The sequence below is a fragment of the Esox lucius genome, chromosome 2 (assembly GCF_011004845.1).
Source record: "Esox lucius isolate fEsoLuc1 chromosome 2, fEsoLuc1.pri, whole genome shotgun sequence".
Classification (NCBI taxonomy): domain Eukaryota; kingdom Metazoa; phylum Chordata; class Actinopteri; order Esociformes; family Esocidae; genus Esox; species Esox lucius.
In genome coordinates this window covers 39,746,118-39,769,361 of record NC_047570.1, presented here as the reverse complement: position 1 = coordinate 39,769,361, position 23,244 = coordinate 39,746,118, and the positions used below count along the sequence as shown (strand labels likewise).

Sequence of the window (23,244 nt, the reverse complement as noted above, 5' to 3'; positions counted from 1 at the left end):
CCTGGTGTGTCAGGTCTAAATAAGGTGTCATCAAATAGCAATTATCAACATGGTCTTACATAGAACTCACACAAAAACGCTCCAAAAATAATGGGTTTGAGGATTTCCTGTGTATTTGTGCTTTTTAGCTTAAAAGACAAAGTCATTCAGGGACACGTGGTTTGTGGGAAAATGCACACATTTACAGGCCATATTCTGTGCATTTTTGTGCTTTGTAGGGAAACATAAATCATGTCTCTCTAAAACGTTTCCAAGTATCCTGAATTCCAGAAGGTGTAACAGTCAAACCTTTTTCTTTAAATGGAAAAGATGCAGTTTGTACTGGTCATTTTTAGCCATGCATGTTTTTAATAGGTGGTAGACCTGTTTTAATTTCTGCTTCCATTATTATGGCAGGGCTGCCATGATCTAATTGTACTTTTGAACCAAACATGACTCCATGTTCGTCAACTAGTAGTAAGAAAGCATTTAACCATCTGTACTAGTTATGTCTAAAACAAACATGATTTCTTATATTACTATCAAAATGTGTTTATCTTTTATTAATATATTAACATTTAGCCATGTTATTGCTGCTATATCTGATCTGGGTCATCTGGAGAATTATAACCTACTCTGTATGGATTAATATAAAGAGGTAGATATGTTCCATCATCTATCCATTTAAAATAACATGTTTAATAGGCACCAGGATGAAGAGGCCCCTTTTAAAGATTGGGTGGGCCTCTCTTATTAGCCTGAAAACCATAAAGGCTTTCAGAGATTGATTTAAAGCCCTAATATTTAATAATTGAACTGCTCTTCAATTTTCCTATCAGATTTTCTAGAGGCGAGATCTGTAACTTTTTTGGTATGGGTATTCCAAGAACATCCACTTCACCATCATCCCATTTGACAGTAAGACCACAAAGTGGATGTAAAATGTCTACACACCCCTGTTAAAATGCCAGGTTCTTTTGATGCAAAAGAATGAGACAAAGATAAATCATGTCAGAAATTTTTCCACCTTTAATGTGACCTATAACGTGAACAATTCAATTGAACAACAAACTGAAATCTTTGAGGGGGAAAAAAACTCACAATAACCTGGTTGCATAAGTGTGCACATCCTTAAACTAAGACTTTGTTGAAGCACCTTTTGATTTTATTACAGCACTGGGTAGGAGTCTATTAGCATGGCACATCTTGACATGGCAATATTTGCCCACTCTACTTTGCAAAACCTCTCCAAATCTGTCAGATTGCGAGGACATCTCCTGTGCAAAGCCCTCTTCAGATCACCCCACAGTTGTTCAATTGGATTCAGCTCTGGGCTCGGGCTGGGACATTCCAAAATGTTAATCTTCTTCTGGTGAAGTCATGCTTTTGTGGATTTGGATGTGTGTTTTGGGTCATTGTCATGCTGAAAGGTGAACTTCCTCTTCATCTTCAGCTTTCTAACGGACACCTGAAGGTTTTGTGCCAAAATTGCCTGGTATTTGGAACTGTTCATAATTCCCTCCCCCCTGACTAAGGCCTCGGTTTCAGCTGAAAAAAACCAGCCCCAAAGCATGATGCTGCCACCACCATGCGTCACTGTGGGTATGGTGTTCTTTAGGTGATATGCAGTGTTGTTTTTGCGCCAAACATACCTTTTGGAAAGTTCAACCTTGGTTTCATCAGACCATAACACATTTTCCCACATACTTTTGGGGGACTTGATGTTTGTTTTTGGAAACTTCACCTGGGCTTGGATGTTTTTATTTGTAAGAAAAGACTTCCGTCTTGCCACCCTACCCCATAGCCCATTCATATGAAGAATAGGTCACATTTAGCACACAGCCAGTACTTGCCAGAAACCCCTGCAATTACTTTAACCTTGCTGTAGGCATCTTTGAAGCCTCCTCGACCAGTTTTATTCTTGTCTTTTCATTAATCTTTGAGGGACGTCCAGTTCTTGGTAATGTGTCTGTTGCGCCATATTTTCTCCACTTGATGATGACTGTATTCACTGTGTTCCATGGTATACAGTGAGGTAAAAAGGTATTTAGTCAGCCACCAATTGTGCAAGTTCTCCCACTTAAAAAGATGGGAGGTGTGTTTGGGATCATTGTCATGCTGAAAGACCCAGCCATGTTTCATCTTCAATGCCCTTGCTGATGGAAGGAGGTTTTCACTCAATATCTCATGATACATGGCCCCATTCATTCTTTCCTTTTCACAGATCAGTCGTCCTGGTCCCTTTGCAGAAAAACAGCCCCAAAGCATGATGTTTCCACCCCAATGCTTCACAGTAGGTATGGTGTTCTTTGGATGCAACTCAGCATTCTTTCTCCTCCAAACACAACAAGTTGAGTTTTTACCAAAAAGTTATATTTTGGTTTCATCTGACCATATGACATTCTCCCAATCCTCTTCCGGATCATCCAAATGCTCTCTAGCAAACCTCAGACGGGCCTGGACATGTACTGGCTTAAGCAGGGGGACACGTCTGGCACTGCAGGATTTGAGTCCCTGGCAGCGTAGTGTGTTACTGATGGTAGCCTTTGTTACTTTGGTCCCAGCTCTCTGCAGGTCATTCACTAGGTCCCCCCGTGTGGTTCTGGGATTTTTGCTCACCGTTCTTGTGATAATTTTGACCCCACGGGGGGAGATTTTGCGTGGAGACCCGGATTGAGGGAGATTATCAGTGGTCTTGTATGTCTTCCATTTTCTTATAATTGCTCCCACAGTTGATTTCTTCACCCCAAGCTGCTTACCTATTGCAGATTCAGTCTTCCCAGCCTGGTGCAGGTCTACAATTTTGTTTCTGGTGTCCTTTGATAGCTCTTTGGTCTTGGCCATAGTGGAGTTTGGAGTGTGACTGTTTGAGGTTGTGGACAGGTGTCTTTTATACTGATAACAAGTTCAAACAGGTGCCATTAATACAGGAAACAAGTGGAGGACAGAGGAGCCTGATAAAGAAGAAGTTACAGGTCTGTGAGAGCCAGAAATCCTGCTTGTTTGTAGGTGACCAAATACTTATTTTACTGAGGAATTAACCAATGAATTCATAAAAAATCCTACAATGTGATTTTCTGGATTTTTTCCCCCTCATTTTGTCTCTCATAGTTGAAGTGTACCTATGATGAAAATTACAGGCCTTGCACAATTGGTGGCTGGCTAAATACTTTTTTGCCCCACTGTATCTAATGCTTTGGAAATTATTTTGTACCCTTCTTCTGACTGATATCTTTCAACAATGAGAGCTCTCTGATGCTTTGGAAGCTCTCTGTGGACCATGGGTTTTGTTCTGAGATGCAACTAAGAAAATGTCAGGAAAAGCTGAACTTTATTATTGATGAATCAGTCACTTTGATGGCAGGTGTGTAATGACTTCTATTTAACATGGGTTTGAATGTGATTGGTTAATTCTGAACACAGCCACATCCCCAGTTATAAGAGGGTGTGCACACTTATGCAGCCAGGTTATTGTAAGGTTTTTATTGTTCATTTTTCCCCCTCAAAAATTTCAGTTTGTTTTTCAATTGAATTATAGGTCACATTAAGTGGAAAAAGTTCCGACATGATTTATCTTTGTCTCATTCTTTTACATCACAAGAACCTGGCATTTTAACAGGGGTGTGTAGACTTTTTATATCCACTGTATGTCTCTTCTTGATGAGAGTAGAGTCTTTCGTCTGGTGATATTGTTGGGATGGAGGAGACGTCTAACAGAAGTTGAGGAGACTTGGTGACCGCAAGTTTCAGCCAACTTCTACAATTCCACAACTTTGATCTTTGAAGAGTTTCAAAACCACAGTTTAATCTGTGGTGTTGAGGGTTAATAGATTTAGTCTGTGTTATTGAGGGGTAATATATTTACTCTGGTGTTGAGGGTTTATTGATTTAGTCTGGTGTTGAGAGTTAATAGATTTAATCTGTGGTGTTGAACCTAAATAGATTTACTCTGTGGTGTTGAGCGTTAATAGATTTACTCTGTGGTGTTGAGGTTTAGTCTGTGGTTTTGAGGGTTAGTATATTAGGTCTGTGCTGTTGGGGGTTAGTATATTTAGTCTGTGGTGTTGAGCGTTAATAGATTTACTCTGTGGTGTTGAGGTGTAGTCTGTGGTTTTGAGGGTTAGTATATTAGGTATGTGGTGTTGAGGGTTAGTATATTTAGTCTGTGGTGTTGAGGGTTAGTATATTTAGTCTGTGGTGTTGAGGGTTAGTATATTTAGTCTGTGGTTTTGAGGGTTTGTATATTTAGTCTGTGGTGTTGAGGGTTAGTATATTTAGTCTGTGGTGTTGAGGATTAACAGATTTATTAAGTGATGTTGAGGCATTATAGAATATTTAGTTTGTGGTGTTGAGGTTTAACAGATTTAATGTGATTTTGAGACATTATAGAAGTTTTAGTTTGTGGTGTTGAGGGTTAACTAAAATGTTTGGTCTGTGGTGGTGAGGCTTAACAGAAGGGTTTTATTTGTGTTGTTGATGGTCATTAGAAGATTTAGTCTGTGGTTTTGACCGTGTCAGTGTTCTGGCTGGGTGGGGTTTGTTCTCTTGTGGAGAAATATGAATTTCAAACATCACATTGCTGTTACAACACCTTCCCCGAAGAAAGCCTTTGGCAGTAGACTTAGTCTGTCGACACTCACTCCTACTTTCAGACAGATAGCAGATGGGGAATACATGGCTCCAATGCTTCCAACTCTAAATTTGTTTCCAAATTATATATTGGTATGAATGTTTGTATCCTGATCCACCATACAATGGTGAAAACTATCCACTATCCGATCCTGTAGCTACTGTACTGTACAGCAGCCCTTAACACCCACTGTCCGATCCTGTATCTACTGTACTGTACAGCAGCCCTCAACACCCACTGTCCGATCCTGTAGCTACTGTACTGTACAGCAGCCCTCAACACCCACTGTCCGATCCTGTATCTACCGTACTGTACAGCAGCCCTCAACACCCACTGTCCGATCCTGTATCTACTGTACTGTACAGCAGCCCTCAACACCCACTGTCCGATCCTGTATCTACTGTACTGTACAGCAGCCCTCAACACCCACTGTCAGATCCTGTAGCTACGGTACAGTACAGCAGCCCTTAACACCCACTGTCCGATCCTGTATCTACTGTACTGTACAGCACCCCTCAACACCACTGTCCGATCCTGTAGCTACGGTACTGTACAGCACCCCTCAACACCACTGTCCGATCCTGTAGCTACGGTACAGTACAGCAGCCCTCAACACCCACTGTCCGATCCTGTATCTACTGTACTGTACAGCACCCCTCAACACCACTGTCCGATCCTGTAGCTACAGTACTGTACAGCACCCCTCAACACCACTGTCCGATCCTGTAGCTACGGTACTGTACAGAAGCCCTCAACACCACTGTCCGATCCTGTTGCTACGGTACTGTACAGCACCCCTCAACACCACTGTCCGATCGTCAACCCCACAGACTAAACATTCTGTTAACCCTCAACACCTGCTGTTCGATACTGTAGCTACTGTACTGTACAGAATACTTCCACACTCTTTGTTCCATCACTAGGCCTTCAATGTTCCAGTGTTCCATCATTAGTCCTCCATTGTTCCATCATTAGTCCTCCAGTTTTCCATCACTAGGCCTTCAGTGTTCCATCATTAATCCTCCAGTGTTCCGTCACTAGGCCTTCAGTGTTCCATCATTAATCCTCCAGTGTTCCATCACTAGGCCTCCAGTGTTCCATCACTAGGCTTTCAGTGTTCCATCACTAGGCCTCCAGTGTTCTGTCACCAGGCCTTCAATGTTCCATTACTAGGTCTCCAGTGTTCCATCATTAGGCCTTATGTGTTCCATCACTAGGCTTTCAGTGTTCCATCACTAGGCCTACAGTGTTCTGTCACTATGCTTCCAGTGTTCCAGTGTACCATCACTAGGCCTGTTCCTTCTCTAGGCCATCAGTGTTCCAATTTTCTATCACTATGCCTCCAGTGTTCCATCACTGTGCCTCCAGTGTTTCATCAGTAGGCCTCCAGTGTTCCATCAGTAGGCCTACAGTGTTCCTACACTAGGCATCCAGTGTTCCATCGGTAGGCCTCCAGTGTTCCCTTACTAGGCCTCCAGTGTTCCATCACTGTGCCTCCAGTGTTTCATCAGTAGGCCTCCAGTGTTCCATCAGTAGGCCTACAGTGTTCCTACACTAGGCATCCAGTGTTCCATCGGTAGGCCTCCAGTGTTCCCTTACTAGGCTTCCAGTGTTCAATCACTAGGCATCCAGTGTTCCATCGGTAGTCCTCCAGTGTTCCCTTACTAGGCCTCCAGTGTTCCATCAGTAGGCCTCCAGTGTTCTATCACAAGGTCTCCAGTACTCTTTCACTAGGCCTCCAGTTTTCCATCAGTAGGCTTTCTTGCCCTTCAGAGTTCCAATGTTCTCTCACAGGCCTATAGGGTAGCCATTCTCATTCTCTTTTGAGTCAGAGACAGTCAATGCAGTATCTTATTTTTCTAGGGGGCACTTGCATTGAAGACATTACCATCCCTGTTTTTTTTTAAAGAGGTTCTATGATATCCACTAACCAAAATAATTCAGTTGTGTTTACATTGTCATATTATTGTCAACAAATGTCATTCTTTATTTTAGGACAATTATGTGATGAAAACATTTATTTTTACTTTATACTACACTTGTTTATGAACACACCTAAAAAACATAACAATGTGTAAAATGAGGTTAATAAAATGTTGCTCTGAATGATATAAGCCTAAGGTTTGTAGTGATTGAAATGCATAAGGATGGTAAAGGGATGTTGATTAAATTGCCAGGGATATTTAAGACTAAAAAGAAAACATGTTTTGTTTTCAAATGCCGAAGGCTCCTTTGATGGGTCCCACACAGCTTGTGAGTTTAGTAAAATATACATTCTGTCTCGCCTTTGTCTCTCTCTCTCACTCTGTCTCTGTATCTCTGCCCCACTCTCACACAACCTCTGATTCCACTATGTAAATGCTTTGCCAATCAGAGCAAAAGTCCATCCGCATCAAAACCCTGTTTACTTCACAAAATAGAATAGAATAGATGGCCAGTGTATTGCTGGACGGAAACCTGTTAATCTATTAATAGTCACCTGCCCACTACCTCTAGAACAGAACATTTCTATAGATAATTGAGCTTCTCTCCTCTTCACCCTGTTTGAAACAATGTGCCAGCCACCGTAAGCTGGAGGGGACTACGGTAACTTCCTGTTACCTTCTGTTGTCCACATTCCATCCATTCAGTTAGAGGGAAACAATAAGTAATTTAAAGGAGGATGTTTTGTCCATGGATTTATTCTGGTACTCATTGACAGTTCTTTCAACCCATTTTAGTTTGGCAGTTGCTGATTTATAATGCTGTCCTATTAATATATAGTGATCAAGGATGGAAATAAGCTAGGTTGCTAACTTTACTTCATGGCTAGTAGTTTCTTTTTACTGGCTTAACATTTATCCAGCTGGCTAGTGAAATTGACTATTTTTAAGAATTGCATGGTGAAGATTTTAGACCAGAGTTCATAAACATGCCAGTCTAGCAGCACGTTGGGCTAATGTCAAATTTCCTTAACCAGTTAAACATGCCAGTCTGACCCTTGACTCAATAGAAAAACGGAGAGCTGAGACGTAGCCTACAGAACCTATAACAACACAAAACTACCTCAAAATTCACCCAAATCATTCCATTAAAGGTACATTGTTTTGACAAAATACTTACTAAGTAATTAATACACTGGCTTACAGTTGCAGTGTCACGACTGTAGGAGAAGGAGCCAGTCACAGGAGTTCAAACGCCCTGGTAGCCCTGGTACCGGGATAAAGCACCAGTGGAAATGCAGCATAAGATGTCACTTAGCAATCTGAAAAGATATTATCAGTTAGGTGGGTCCCAATTATCAACATAGTCACTGGCGTTGCGTGGTGATGGCGGACCCAAGTGCAAAATGTCCTCACAGAGCCCCCCCCATAACCCCCCCTTACAGAGTGATATATACACTCACCTAAAGGATTATTAGGAACACCATACTAATACTGTGTTTGACCCACTTTCGCCTTCAGAACTGCCTTAATTCTACGTGGCATTGATTCAACAAGGTGCTGAAAGCATTCTTTAGAAATGTTGGCCCATATTGATAGGATAGCATCTTGCAGTTGATGTAGATTTGTGGGATGCACATCCAGGGCATGAAGCTCCCATTCCACCACACCCCAAAGATGCTCTATTGGGTTGAGATCTGGTGACTGTGGGGGCCATTTCAGTACAGTGAACTCATTGTCATGTTCAAGAAACCAATTTCAAATGATTCAAGCTTTGTGACATGGTGCATTATCCTGCTGGAAGTAGCCAACAGAGGATGGGTACATGGTGGTCATAAAGGGATGGACATGGTCAGAAACAATGCTCAGGTAGGCCGTGGCATTTAGACGATGCCCAATTGGCACTAAGGGGCCTAAAGTATGCCAAGAAAACATCCCCCACACCATTACACCACCACCACCAGCCTGCACTGTGGTAACAAGGCATGATGGATCCATGTTCTCATTCTGTTTACACCAAATTCTGACTCTACCATCTGAATCTCAACAGAAATCGAGACACAGGCCAGGCAACATTCTTCCAGTCTTCAACTGTCCAATTTTGGTGAGCTTGTGCAAATTGTAGCCTCTTTTTCCTATTTGTAGTGGAGATGAGTGGTACCCGGTGGGGTCTTCTGCTGTTGTAGCCCATCTGCCTCAAGGTTGTGCGTGTTGTGGCTTCACAAATGCTTTGCTGCATACCTTGGTTGTAACGAGTGGTTATTTCAGTCAAAGTTGCTCTTCTATCAGCTTGAATCAGTCGGCCCATTCCCCTCTGACCTCTAGCATCAACAAGGCATTTTCGCCCACAGGACTGCCGCATACTGGATGTTTTTCCCTTTTCACACCATTCTTTGTGCGTGAAAATCCCAGTAACTGAGCAGATTGTGAAATACTCAGACCGGCCCGTCTGGCACCAACAACCATGCCACGCTCAAAATTGCTTAAATCACCTTTCTTTCCCATTCTGACATTCAGTTTGGAGTTCAGGAGATTGTCTTGACCAGAACCACAGCTCTAAATGCATTGAAGCAACTGCCATGTGATTGGTTGATTAGATAATTGCATTAATGAGAAATTTAACAGGTGTTCCTAATAATCCTTTTGGTGAGTGTATATATGCATGTGAATCCGATCCTGTCGTAGGTAACAGAAATTAAAAATAATTTTCTGAAATCTGGCCACTCAACACGGGGCCCCCACCCCCCACAAGGTCCCCACCAACCATGGGGCCCCCACCATGGCCTCCCACTCACCACAGGGCCCCCACCCATCACAAGGCCCCCACCCACCACGGGGCCCCCACCCATCACGAGGCCCCCACCCACCACGGGGCCCCCACCCACCACCTCCTGCACCCCCGATCATTTTGCCAGTGAACACAGTTATGTATACTTAACTAGTAACAATGTCTCTACTATCAACACAGTATAATATACTAAACTAGATGGTGAGGCCCTAATCTCAAAACAGTGATCTACCCTAATAGAAGTATGTCAACTAGTGTTGATGGCCAGAATGCCGATGGTGCATTACAGTTCTATTTACAGCTGCGTGAATCATTGGCCTCAAGGTCTCCATCCTAAGGGAAACATAGGAAGTATTGTACCAGTGTCACAATCATTCTGTTTCCTAGATAACACAGTTTTCTCGAGCTCTGGATTCACACACACATTCACTCACACACACATACACACACATTCACTCACACACGCACACACCCATTCACACACGCGCACACACACATACACACACACACACATTCACACACACACACACACACACATACAACAAATACATTTGGATACTAATCCTGAATCTCCCTTCTACTTCTTTTTCTCAAATTTCGCTGTTTCTCTTTCTCTCTCCTCGTCTCTCTCCTTGTCTCTCCTAATTTCTGTCCTTGTCTCTCCTAATTCATCTCCTGGTCTCTCCTCATCTCTCTACTCGTCTCTCTCCTTGTCTCTCCTAATTTCTTTCCTTTTCTCTCCTCATCTCTCTACTCGTGTCTCTCTCCTCATCTTTCTCCTTGTCTCTCCTAATTTCTCTCCTTGTCTCTCCTTATCTCTCTACTCATCTCTCTCCTCGTCTCTCTCCTTGTATCGCCTAATTTCTATCCTTGTCTCTCCTCATCTCTCTACTCGTCTCTCTCCTTGTCTCTCCTTATTTCTCTCCTTGTCTCTCCTCATCCCTCTACTCGTCTCTCTCCTTGTCTCTTTCCTCGTCTCTCCTCATCTCTCTACTCGTCTCTCTCCTCGTCTCTGTCCTTGTCTCTCCTCATCTCTCTACTCGTCTCTCTCTCCTTGTCTCTCCTAATTTCTCTCCTTGTCTCTCCTCGTCTCTCTCCTCATCTCTCTCCTAAACAGACATGGTGGATACTCAGATCCTGGCATGGCCGATGGGCTTCAGTCTGACTCATGAATATTTGGAGGGGTTGGATGACAATTCTCACTCTCTGGACATGAAACCATACACCACCCTGGACTACACCACCCTCGACTACACCACTCTGGACTACGAGCATGTCCACATCAAGCCACAACATCACCAACCCAGCTCCTCCCTTCCCCAGGACCACCAACCCAGCTCTTCCCTTCCTCAGCACCACCAACCCAGCTCCTCCCTTCCCCAGCACCACCAACCCAGCTCCTCCCTTCCCCATCACCACCAACCCAGCACCTCCCTTCCCCAGCACCACCAACCCAGCTCTTCCCTTACCCAGCACCACCAACCCAGCTCTTCCCTTACCCAGCACCACCAACCCAGTTCCTCCCTTGCCCATCACCACCAACCCAGCACCTCCCTTCCCCATCACCACCAACCCAGCTCCTCCCTTCCCCATCACCACCAACCCAGCTCCTCCCTTGCCCAGCACCACCAACCCAGCCCTAGCCCCACCCAGCCCCTGCGTTATGAGCTCAGTCCCAGCCACCTAAGCTCCAGCCCGGGCCGGGGTTACCAGGCCTGCTCTAGCCCTCCAATGGACCACCACCTCACGCACATGGAGTTTATATACAACCCTACCCGGCAGCCTCAGCCTGGACAAGGTATGCCCAGTGTGTGCTCATATATTTGATAACATTTGAAAATATGACAAACATATGTCATCTATGTGTTGTCTGTCCTTCAGGTTGTATAAAGCTGGAACCAGAATCTCCTCCTCAGCATCCAGACAATCTTCTGTACAGTAAGCTTCAGGATGACACCACAGCCTCCATACTCAACATTGAGTGTCGTGTCTGTGGAGATAAAGCTTCTGGTTTTCACTATGGAGTCCATGCCTGTGAGGGTTGTAAGGTGTGTATGTGTGTGTTGACATTTAATCATATTCCTCACTACAGTATATTGAGGACATTGAAGTCATTAGAATCACACTGAAAACTGAGTAAAAGTCACAAAAACCACACCACAGAGGGTAAAAGCCATTAGAACCAAACTAGACAAGGTTAAAGTCACAACAACCACACCAGACAGTGTTTATAGTCACTTTAACCACACTATACAGGTTAGTTATATTACAGTAGAACCTTCACTTTTGGGTAATTGAGGTAAAGTTATGCCTCTGGCTAGCTAGCCTTAACGTTACTTAACTGTCTATACTGTTGCCTGGTTGTTGTCTTGTGAACACTCCCAACTAAAACTTCTGAAATGAAACAGATTCCAGAATCTATAAAAATGTTGAGGTAGGAAAGGATTAAAACATGACAATTAAACATTTTATGTGGAAAAAAAATATCAGTTATAATAAGTTATTAATCAAAATATGTTATTAAAAAAGTGAATAATGTATGTTTTTATGCCATGCATGTTTTTTTTTCTTATCAGCAAGTCAAGTTGTTTATTTGTAAGCTACAAATCCTCTTATTTCACTCAATGGCTTTGTGCTCTGGCATGTGGCCTTTGTGCCCTAAACAGTTTTGAGTCACCGAAGCCAAATGGCCTTGCCCCTATTATTACAAAATACCAAGCCTGCTCACAGTACAGGTTAAAGTCAGTAGATCAGTAGATCCTCACAGTACAGGTTAAAGTCATTAGATCACTAGATCCTCACAGTACAGGTTAAAGTCAGTAGATCACTAGATCCTCACAGTACAGGTTAAAGTCAGTAGATCAATATATCCTCACAGCACAGGTTAAAGTCAGTAGATCCTCACAGTACAGGTTAAAGTGTCAAGATGTAGACAAGACCAGGGAGGTCAAATGTTGCCAGCAAGTTAAACATTTATCACAGATCACATGTGTCTGTCACCTTAACCACAAGCCCAGAGTTTGTCCATCCCCCTCACACACACACACACACACAGACACACACAAGATAGTAGAGAATGTGTCTGCAAATGAGCCTGCAGTGATGGTAGAGAATGAAAAATAGATAGAAAGACAGACATACAGACAGACATACATGCAGACATACAGACAGACTCGCAAAATAAAAATAATCACCAGAGGTGTGAGGCATATTTCCTTTCATTTTCTCAATATACTGTGCCAGTAAGTGAATGTGGTTAGCTACGCGTGTGTGTGTGTGTGTGTGTGTGTGTGTGTGTGTGTGCATACAGAGGCAGAATGTTAGCAGTGTGTCAGTAGTCATTGTTTTGTTGTCTTGTGGTGAATTAGTGCGAGAAACAGGACTGAAGCCAAGGGCTGTTGGGGTCAGCCAACGGGGTTAAAATGTTTATTGTTTTAAAACACAAAACATTATTTATTCAGGTGGAGCCTCATTCTCTCCTCAGCTTCCTCTTACTATGTTGGGATCTTTAAAAGTTTATATAAATACACTCCATTATTATTAACATTAGTAGTAGTGCTATAACTTTTGTAGTTATTATTACTACTAATAATGTATTACTGATATTCTAATAATAATTACAGCCTGGTATATGGAGGTAAAGTTGATCAATGGATTTAGAGCTCTGATCGAATGCATATATTTGCTGTCTATAGAAATTGGCTGATAGGATAGGTTATACCGGTCAGTGCTAAAGTCATTACTTGTCTATTTATAGAAATTGGCTGATAGTTTATAGATGTCATTACTAGTCTTGTGACAAGACACATTTAAAAAGAAGCACTCTGGCCAAGGTCAAACCCTTGGTGTCTCCAGTAGTCAGCCTGTGAGTGCAGGTAGTAGATCTTAGTCTACAGTGGTCAGCCTGTGAGTGCAGTGGTAGGTCTGAGTTTATAGTAGTCAGCCTATGAGGGAAGTGGTAGGTCTAGGTCTATAGTAGTCAGCCTGTGAGGGCATGTGGTAGATCTAAGAGTCTATAATAGTCAGCCTGTGAGGGCATGTGGTAGATCTAAGAGTCTATAATAGTCAGCCTGTGATTGTGGTGGTAAGTCTTAGTCTATAGTAGTCAGCTTGTGATTCTGGTGGTAGGTCTTAGTCTATAATAGTCAGCCTGTGAGGGCATGTGGTAGATCTAAGAGTCTATAATAGTCAGCCTGTGAGGGCAGGTGATAGGTCTTTCAGTCTATAATAGTCAGCCTGTGAGGGCAGGTGGTAGATGTTAGTCTATAGTAATCAGCCTGTGAGGGCAAGCGGTAGGTCTCCCTACAGTCTGACTTTCAATAAAGCATGAATAGATCAGGAGAAAAAACACCAGAAAAGTGGTTAAAAGTTATTACATTTTTGGCATTTACATGTAGTGATTCTTCTAATATTTCTCCTTCTATTCACTGATGTCTTGTGTCTGCAGGGTTTCTTCCGGCGTACTATCCGATTGAAGCTGGTTTATGATCACTGTGACCTGCAATGTCGCATCCACAAGAAGAGCCGTAACAAGTGTCAATACTGTCGCTTCCAGAAATGTCTGATGGTGGGCATGTCTCACAACGGTAAGAAATGCTACTAAACACTGGCCACTACATTATCCTTCTCATGTCTCACAACGGTAAGAAATGCTACTAAACACTGGCCACTACATTATCCTTCTCATGTCTCACAACGGTAAGAAATGCTACTAAACACTGGCCACTACATTATCCTTCTCATGTTTCACAACGGTAAGAAATGCTACTAAACACTGGCCACTACATTATCCTTCTCATGTTTCACAATGGTAAGAAATGCTACTAAACACTGGCCACTACATTATCCTTCTCATGTCTCACAATGCTTATCCTCTGTGTTATTCATCCTCAGTTTTACTAATCCTTGTCCTCAGTTTTACGATCTCTTATCCTCTGTAATATTCATCCTCAGTTTTACTAATCCTTGTCCTCAGTTTTACTAATGCTTATCCTCAGTGTTATTCATTCTCAGTTTTACTAATACTTGTCCTCAGTTTTACTAATGCTTATCCTCTTTGTTATTCATCCTCAGTTTTATTAATCCTTATCCTCAGGGTTAATCATCCTAAGTTTTACTGTGGTACTCATCCTCAACCACAATTGTACTTGTCCGTATAGTACAGGCTAAATGATGGGACATTTGCCAATTACAACCTATTTTTGGAACCTGCCACTGTAAGCTGGATGAGTAATATGATGTTCATATGTGCATAATCTATAGTTAGAATCACTATCATACCTTAGTTAGCAATGAAACTCAAGGTTGGAAGTGGTTTTGCTCACTTTTCAGCACAAGCACCCATACAGCACATTACATGACTTAAAACATATGGCTCCTAAGGGAACCGGGGAACCAAATGCATTTTTGACCTATTTGGATTATTATTTATTTATTAATTGTATATATTAAGACTTTTTCATAAATCATTCCAACACTGTTACTCCTACTCAACCACACTGTTACCCCTTGTGAACCACACTGTTACTCCTCCTCAACCACACTGTTACCCCTCATGAACCACACTGTTACTCCTCCTCAACCACACTGTTACTCCTACTCAACCACACTATTACCCATCATGAGCCACACTGTTACTCCTCCTCAACCACACTGTTACCCCTTGTGAACCACACTGTTACTCCTCCTCAACCACACTGTTACCCCTCATGAACCACACTGTTACTCCTCCTCAACCACACTGTTACTCCTACTCAACCACACTATTACCCATCATGAACCACACTGTTACTCCTCCTCAACCAGACTATTACCCCTCATGAACCACACTGTTACTCCTCCTCAACCACACTATTACCCCTCATGAACCACACTGTTACTCCTCCTCAACCACACTGTTACCCCTCATGAACCACACTGTTACTCCTCCTCAACCACACTGTTACTCCTCCTCATCCACACTATTACCCCTCATGAACCACACTGTTATTCCTCCTCAACCACACTGTTACTCCTCCTCAACCACACTATTACCCCTCATGAACCACACTGTTACTCCTCCTCAACCACACTGTTACTCCTCCTCATCCACACTATTACCCCTCATGAACCACACTGTTACTCCTCCTCAACCACACTGTTACTCCTCCTCATCCACACTATTACCCCTCATGAACCACTCTGTTACTCCTCCTCAACCACACTGTTACTCCTCCTCATCCACACTATTACCCCTCATGAACCACTCTGTTACCTCTCATCAGGCACACTGTTACTCCTCCTCAACCACACTGTTACTCCTCCTCAACCACACTATTACCCCTCATGAACCACTCTGTTACCTCTCCTCAGGCACACTGTTACCCCACTTCAACCACACCGTTCCCCCTCTTTAACCACACTGTTACCACTCCTCATCAGATGGGGTGTGGACTAGGACAGGACTGGGACAGGACTGGGACAGTCAGGTGGGATGGGGACTGGGACAGGACTGGGACAGTCAGGTGGGGTGTGGACTGGGACAGTCAGGTGGGGTGTGGACTGGGACAGTCAGGTGGGGTGTGGACTGGGACAGGACTGGGACAGTCAGGTGGGATGGGGACTGGGACAGGACTGGGACAGTCAGGTGGGATGGGGACTGGGACAGGACTGGGACAGTCAGGTGGGGTGTGGACTGGGACAGTCAGGTGGGGTGTGGACTGGGACAGTCAGGTGGGGTGTGGACTGGGACAGGACTGGGACAGTCAGGTGGGATGGGGACTGGGACAGGACTGGGACAGTCAGGTGGGATGGGGACTGGGACAGGACTGGGACAGTCAGGTGGGGTGTGAACTGGGACAGGATTTAGCCTAATACATTTGTACAATATTAATCTTCAGTAAAATAAGCAGACAAAATTTTAAAAGAGACGATAGGATGTGTGCATGATTTAGTTTCTCTTTCCTTCCTAAAATAATGTAGATTTACATTTTCGATTTACATTTAAAGAATTAGCCGACACAATAATCTCCTATTGAAAAACAGTAACCTGTGTTATAAGTAGCCTATATCATTTGTATTATATTTCAATAATAGCCTAAATCAGTTTTCATTCATCTGGGAGTTTCGCACATTCATCCATTGACGTCATGCATTCAGTGAGGGGTGATTAGCGCCTGGGTACCATTTGGGTACCAATACTAAATGACGTGGGCTGTTGGTGGAAGTCGGAAAACAGGGTAAAAAAACTGGTAAACAGTCTTTAAATAGTTTTCTGCTCATCAGTTTAGAATTCTGACAACTGAACAATGTAATATACGCCTATTTAGGAAAATTCATGGAAGGATGAGGTGTAACTTTTTACAAATGGCAGTTTTATTTTAATTACAAACACAAAACGCCAATTGGTGTAGACATATGGCGGTTCTAGTGTTAATAGGTACCAATAGAGAGGTCAAAGAGAACCATGAATGCATGGTGACAGAAACATCAAGGATGTATCACTATTACGCAGTATGACAAAATGTTGCTTCATAGCTCAAATCAGTGTCATTACCACAGAAACAAGAACAAACTCACAACAACAATGTTCCTTCAACACTGTATGCCAGGTGTATTTTTCATTGTTGCTTGATTGAAAGTGCTGCACAAATGCTTTCCCTGACTGGGCCAGGGCTGCTAGCTGTGAGGTTGGTCAACACTTCCTCACAATTTCCAGCTTTTCTAGAAAGGTCCTTCTCAAAAAAGGCTTTGCCGGTAAATCAATTTCTTCACCTCCTTTAGCCATTGTGCTTTAAAAAACAACATGGCTGAGTAAAATTCAAAACAAAAAAATTGATATTATAAAATAATTTACTAAACAAAAAATCTGAAGCACTGCATCTGAAAATCTAAATGTCACAAAAGAACGTTTAAAATAACTTAGATGTTGCTCCGTTACATTCTAATTTTACTGCAGTTTCCTAACTGGCCCCCCGATCACCACATGAAAAATCCTGACGTGGGCGGCAAGGCAAGCTAGAATATTCTGGTATTTCAAAAAATACGCCCAACATGGCAAACTCAAAATCTGTGTTATTCATCCTCAGTTTTACTAATCCTTATCCTTATGGTTTGTGGTCTCTCTCTCCCTCGCTCAGCCTACCTTTTTGATCCATGCTATTTTTAAGACTGCCTCTCTCCTGAATGAAGTAAGCACATACAGTACAATCCTAAATTCAGCTGCTGTCCTGCTATCAGAGATCCTATTCAATGACTCTGATTGATTTACATGATGACAGATCAACAGTCTATCTTGGCGTGGCACTTATCAATGATTTACCAGTTACTGAGGTTATCATTGTTATTCACTTTATCTGTCAGTGGTCATAATGTTTGGCTGATCAGTGTATTAAAAAATAACCACAAAAGATGGATATTGACAGAAATATCATATAAAATGTGTTTGTTCAATCATAAAAAAATACTACCACAAATAAAATAAGACCCTTCTCAGTGGATATCCATGTAATCATGCAATTAAATTATTGTGTTGTAAAACAAGTCAGCTGTGTACAAGTATTGTTTTTTATGTTTTATAATTCCAACTACTTGACCATCCAATCAAACAAACATCGGCATGCAACTTTATGTAGTTGTAATGTAGTCTGCAAACATCTACAAATGTAGGTGTCTACCAATTTGCCAGGGGAGTTTTAAGTGTTTTTATCAATGATTCACAGAGGCATACGCAGTTTAAACACATAAGTGCACACACAAACACACATACGCACAAACACACATACGCACAAACACACAAACACTAGTGGGGCTGGCTGGCTGCAGTCTGCTGTGTCATGGTGTCTGGCTGGATGCCCAGACGTAGGAGTGACATTTACAAAAGGTGTGATAGCTGAAAGACCTGATTATTTATTACTCTTCATGTCACTATCATACAACAGCCCTACTGATTATGTAAGTATAGATATACACATATAGAATACCGTCAATGGTTTGGACACAACCTCTCATTCAAACGTATTTCTTTATTTTGAAAATTGTCCACACTGTAGAATAATAGTGAAGACATCAAAACTATGAAATAACACAAAAAGAATCATATACAGTGTATATAAAAGTCTACACACCCCATGTCAGGTTTTTGTGATGTAAAAGAATGAGACAAAGAAAATATTGTCAGAACTTTTTCCACTTTTAATGTGTCCAATGAGACAGTCTTTACTTGGTTCAGGTCTTATTTACATGGCCGGAATTACTTTGTCACCATTGGCAATCATGAATCTGATGAATCTGGCTATGACATGTGGAATTCTGTATACTACCTCTGGGACAAATTCTTCAGAACAACAACACTAACTACCATAGCTATGCAGATGATACTGAAATATACAGCTCTGGAAAAAATTAAGAAATAAAAAATATAAAAACCACTGCTGTGGTCATCACTATCCTCTTGTAATAGGACCAGCTGGAAGGCAAAAACAGTAATACCAAAAAAAGTAGTACCTCAAAAAAAAAAATTGTGAGGAATAGAAGGTTTCAATTCTGGCTTTACTGGCAAAAGGGATACAGTGAGCGTCAGGTTTCTTCCATCCTGAAAATATCAAAGACGGTGGTTCATAAGAACAAAGTCAAGCAACAGACATTGGGGACAACAAAGCTACAGACTGGCCGAGGGCGAAAACGACTGTCCACTGACCAAGATGACTGTCGACTCATTTGAATGTCATTCAACAACCATAGGACAACATCAAGTGAACTACAAAAAGAATGGAAAACAGAAGCTGGGGTGAAGTGCACGGCGAGGATGGTCGAAACAGGCTCCTAGGGGCAGGGCTGAAGTCGTGCAAAGCTAGAAAAAAGCCCTTGATCAATGAGAAGCAAAGAAGAGCCAGGCTGAAGTTTGCAAAAGACCATAAGGATTGGACCGTAGAGGAATGGAGTAAGGTCATCTTCTCTGACAAGTCAAACTCCTGGTCGTCTAATGGTTAGATGGAAACCTGCAGAGGCCTACAAGCCACAGTGTCTCACACCCACTTGCTTCCTACTGCTCTGACAATGTTCCCTAACTCTGAGAATAGTTTTTTCCAGCAGGACAATGCTCCATGCCTCACAGCCAGTTCAATCAAGGTGTGGCTGGAGGACCACCTGATCAAGATCCTGTCATGGCCAGCCCAATCTCCAGACCTGAACCCCATTGAAAACCTCTGGAATTTGATCAAAAGGAAGATGGATGGTCACAAGCCATCAAACAAAGCCGAGCTACTTGAATTATTGTGCCAGGAGTGGCATAAAGTCACCCAACAGCAATGTGACAGACTGTTGGAGAGCATGAAAGCTTTAATAAACAATCAGGGTTATTCAGGGATTTCTGAACTCTTCCCAAGTTGTTGATGAAAAATTAATATGAATTTGTTTTCTTTGCCTTATTTGAGGTCCGAAAACAATGCATATTTTTTTGGTTATTTTGACCAGTTGTTATTTTCTACAAACACACTAAATGACAATATTTTTATCTGTAATTTTAGAGTAATGTTGTTCATTTTACTCAAACACATACCTATGAATAGTAAAACCAGAGTAACTGATCATTTTTCAGTGGTCTTTACATTTTTTATAGAGCTGTATATTGCTCTCTGTATGACTACAGCTCAATAGACTCACTTTGTCACTGAACCAAAATTGTCTACAATTAAACCAAGATAAAACAGAGATTATTGTGTTTCCAAGTGCGTAATCTTGGTGTTCTGATAGACTCAGATCACCAGTCATATCAAAACATATCATATCAAAACAGCCTTCTATCATCTTAAAATACAGCCTAAATCAAGGGCTTGGTGTCCCAAAAGACCAAGAGAAGCTCTTCCATGCTTTCATCTATAGTAGGGTTGACTACTGTAATGGTCTCTTAACTCTACAAACCAAAAAGACTGTAGAACAACTGCAGCTCATTCAGAATGCTGCTGCTAGAATGTTAACCAGGACCAAGAGAACAGAGCACATCACTCCGGTTCTTAAATCTTTGCACTGGCTTCAAGTCAGTTACAGCATACATTTTAAAGTGGTGCTTATAGTCTATAAATCACTGAATGGTTTAGGCCCTGAATGCATTTCTGATATGTTTGAAGATTATAAACCAAGCAGGGCTCTTAGATCCAGAGTCCAAACTAAACTTGGAGATGCTGCGTTTAGCACTTATGCTGTACAAAACTAAAATAAACTACCAGAAGATCTTAGACGTGCCCCAAACTTATCAATTTTTAAATCCAGGTTAAAAACACTTTTCTTCTCTTGTGCCTATGACTGAGTGCTTAAACGTCACCACAATGTTAGTCTTATAGCTTTTATAGCTTTCTGGTGGAATCTACTACGGAATCTACCAGGTATGTTTATTTTGTTTTTATTCTATTTCTATTTTCTTTTTCAATGTCTTACCAATCGTTTACCAGATTTACAAATTAGTTTTCTGTAATGTGAGTTCTGGTGCTATCAGAGGAATAACGTCTGTGTAAATGTAACAATCTGGTGATGACGGGTAATGCAAGTTCTTGTGCTGCTGCTGTAATTTAGACATCAATTCAGAGATTATCTCACAAAGGGACTGACTGGTTCATCCAAGCGCTGGAGTGCAAGGATTGAGATACTGGCGTGGAGAGTCCTCCTGGAGGGTGCTTAGAGAATTGTAACAATCTGACTGTTTTTATTCTTTTGCATTTATATTTTTGTATTTTTATTTGTAAAGTGCATTGCCTTGCTTCTATGAATTGAATTAATTGTGCTATATAAATGAACTTGCTTGCTTGTAGTCAGGAGGGAGTTATGTTGTAGTCTGGAGGCAGTTACCCTGTAGTCTGGGGTCAGTTACTCTTTAGTCTGGAGGGAGTTATCCTATAGTCTTGGGGGAGTTACCTTGCAGTCTGGAGGGAATTATACTATTGTCCGGAAGGAGTTATCTTGCAGTCTGGAGGGAGTAATGCTGTAGTCTGGAGGGAGTAATACTGTAGTCTAAGCAAGGAGTTACGGTTTAGTCTTGAGGGAGTTAAGCTGTAGTCTGAAAGGAATCACCCAGTAGTCTGGAGGGAGTTAAGCTGTAGTTTGGAGGGAGTTACACCACAGTCTGGAGGGAGTTATGCTGTAGTCTGGAGGGAGTTATCCAGTAGTCTGGAGGGAGTTATCCAGTAGTCTGGAGGGAGTGACGCTGTTGTCTGGAGGGGAGTTACACTGAGTCTAAGTAGGGAGTTATGGTGTAGTCTGGAGGGTGTAACCCAGTAGTATGTAGGGAGTTACCCCATAGACTGGGCAGGGAGTTGCGGTGTAGTCAGAAGGGAGTTACCTGGTTGTCTAAAGGGAGTTACCCTAGAGTCTGGAGTGAGTTACCCTGTAGTCTATGGAGAGAGTTATGAAATTGAGTTGGTGCTATGTTGTAATGAGTTATTGTTGTTTCCCATTCAGCCATTCGTTTTGGCCGGATGCCGCAAGCTGAGAAGGAGAAGCTCCTGGCTGAGTTCTCTACTGACATGGATACCATGCACCCAGATGCTGCAGACCTGAGGAACCTGGCCAAGTTGCTGCTGGAGTCATATCTCAAGTACTTCCCACTTACAAAAGCCAAGGCCAGGGCAATCCTTTCTGGGAAGAATGGGGACAATGCGGTACATATCTTGATATCTCCTAATATTATCACCTTCATACTAGCATGTTAAAAGAAACCTAATCCAAACCAAAGCCATGGCCACATCCTCACTGGGAAGACTGTGGACCACACCTAGCATTAGCTGTTAGCTACTATGTACCCATTGTCATGTGTCCCAGCAGCAAGATACCTATTCCCTAACACAAACACCATGACTGATTCTTAAGGTGACTGGATGCTGGGTTTGCAATCCAATCCCTTTGACAGTGCTTTTGATCCATCGATTTTCCATATAACCTATGTTTCAACATCTAATATCGGCACTAAGTTGGTCTGATGCTTTGACATTCTTTGAAAAACTCAAGAAATGCAATATTGTTATATTGTTATTACAGTAGTAGATAAAGAACAACACCTGATTATCACTAAAACTGCCTGGCCTTTTCAGACTCCCAGTATGCGCCACAGCCGAACGCCGTTTGAAGTAATTAGCATACGAATCGTCCCTATTAGCATACACATTCTCCTCCACAGCATCACTATCCAGTCACAGCATCAGTTCACCTACTGGGTCGTCATCAAACTATTTTAAATGGATTTAAATGGTTAATGAATTTGAAAAATACAAGAATGTGTATTGAAGCTCTTATCATATGGAAAAAAGTATTAAGAAAACAATACAATTTATGCTAAGAACACAGGCTATGGTATTTTCATTTGTTTATTAGGCCCTACACATTTACAGAATGAAAATTACACAGCCAATCTATTGGTGACATGAATTGTCTATAGATGACTCCAAGAGGAGTTTTTAGAAAAAGACAAGGGCCAATTCTCCAAATGAATAGGCTACAAAAACAGGGCGTCTTTGCAGGACTTTCCTGGGGCTTCTAGTGGGGCTATCAAGTTGATTGTGAATTGTTGAATAGCCTACATCGTTTGTATTATGTTTCAATAATAGCCTAATTAATTTGTTGAATGAATTAGCGCCTGGGTACCATTAGCAACTGCCTGGGTACCAACCCTAAGTGGCGTGTGATTTTGGCGGATTAAGTAGGAAAACTGGGTAAAAATAACAGGTAAATAGTCTCTAAATAGTTTTTCATTTGTGCGTTTAGAATTCTGACAACGGAACAATGTAATTTACGCCTGTTTAGGAAAAGTCATTGAAAGGAGCAGGTTAGGTTTCATAATGGCAGTTTTAGTTTAATTACAAACTCTAACACCAATGGACCTAGACTTTTGGTGGTTCTACTGTTAAAATAAATATGTATTAAGTGGTCACTGGAGAGCAGCATCATGTGAAAATGTATTT

At 42.0% G+C, this 23,244-nt stretch overlaps 1 protein-coding gene across 4 annotated transcripts in view; it reads left to right on the top strand.

Annotated features, from left to right (window-relative positions):
* The window catches only part of pparg (peroxisome proliferator-activated receptor gamma), a 51,862-nt gene that overhangs the window by 20,030 nt on the left and 8,588 nt on the right, over positions 1–23,244 (top strand). For 3 of the 4 annotated variants that reach the window (XM_034297489.1, XM_034297490.1, XM_034297494.1), the window contains exons 2-5: positions 10,437–11,117; positions 11,201–11,367; positions 13,767–13,905; positions 21,749–21,948. In XM_034297489.1, the coding sequence (XP_034153380.1) occupies positions 10,437–11,117; positions 11,201–11,367; positions 13,767–13,905; positions 21,749–21,948 (1,187 nt within the window). Of the gene's footprint in view, positions 1–2,257; positions 2,277–10,436; positions 11,118–11,200; positions 11,368–13,766; positions 13,906–21,748; positions 21,949–23,244 lie in introns of those variants that run through there. The other variant, XM_034297501.1, reaches the window with a different exon arrangement.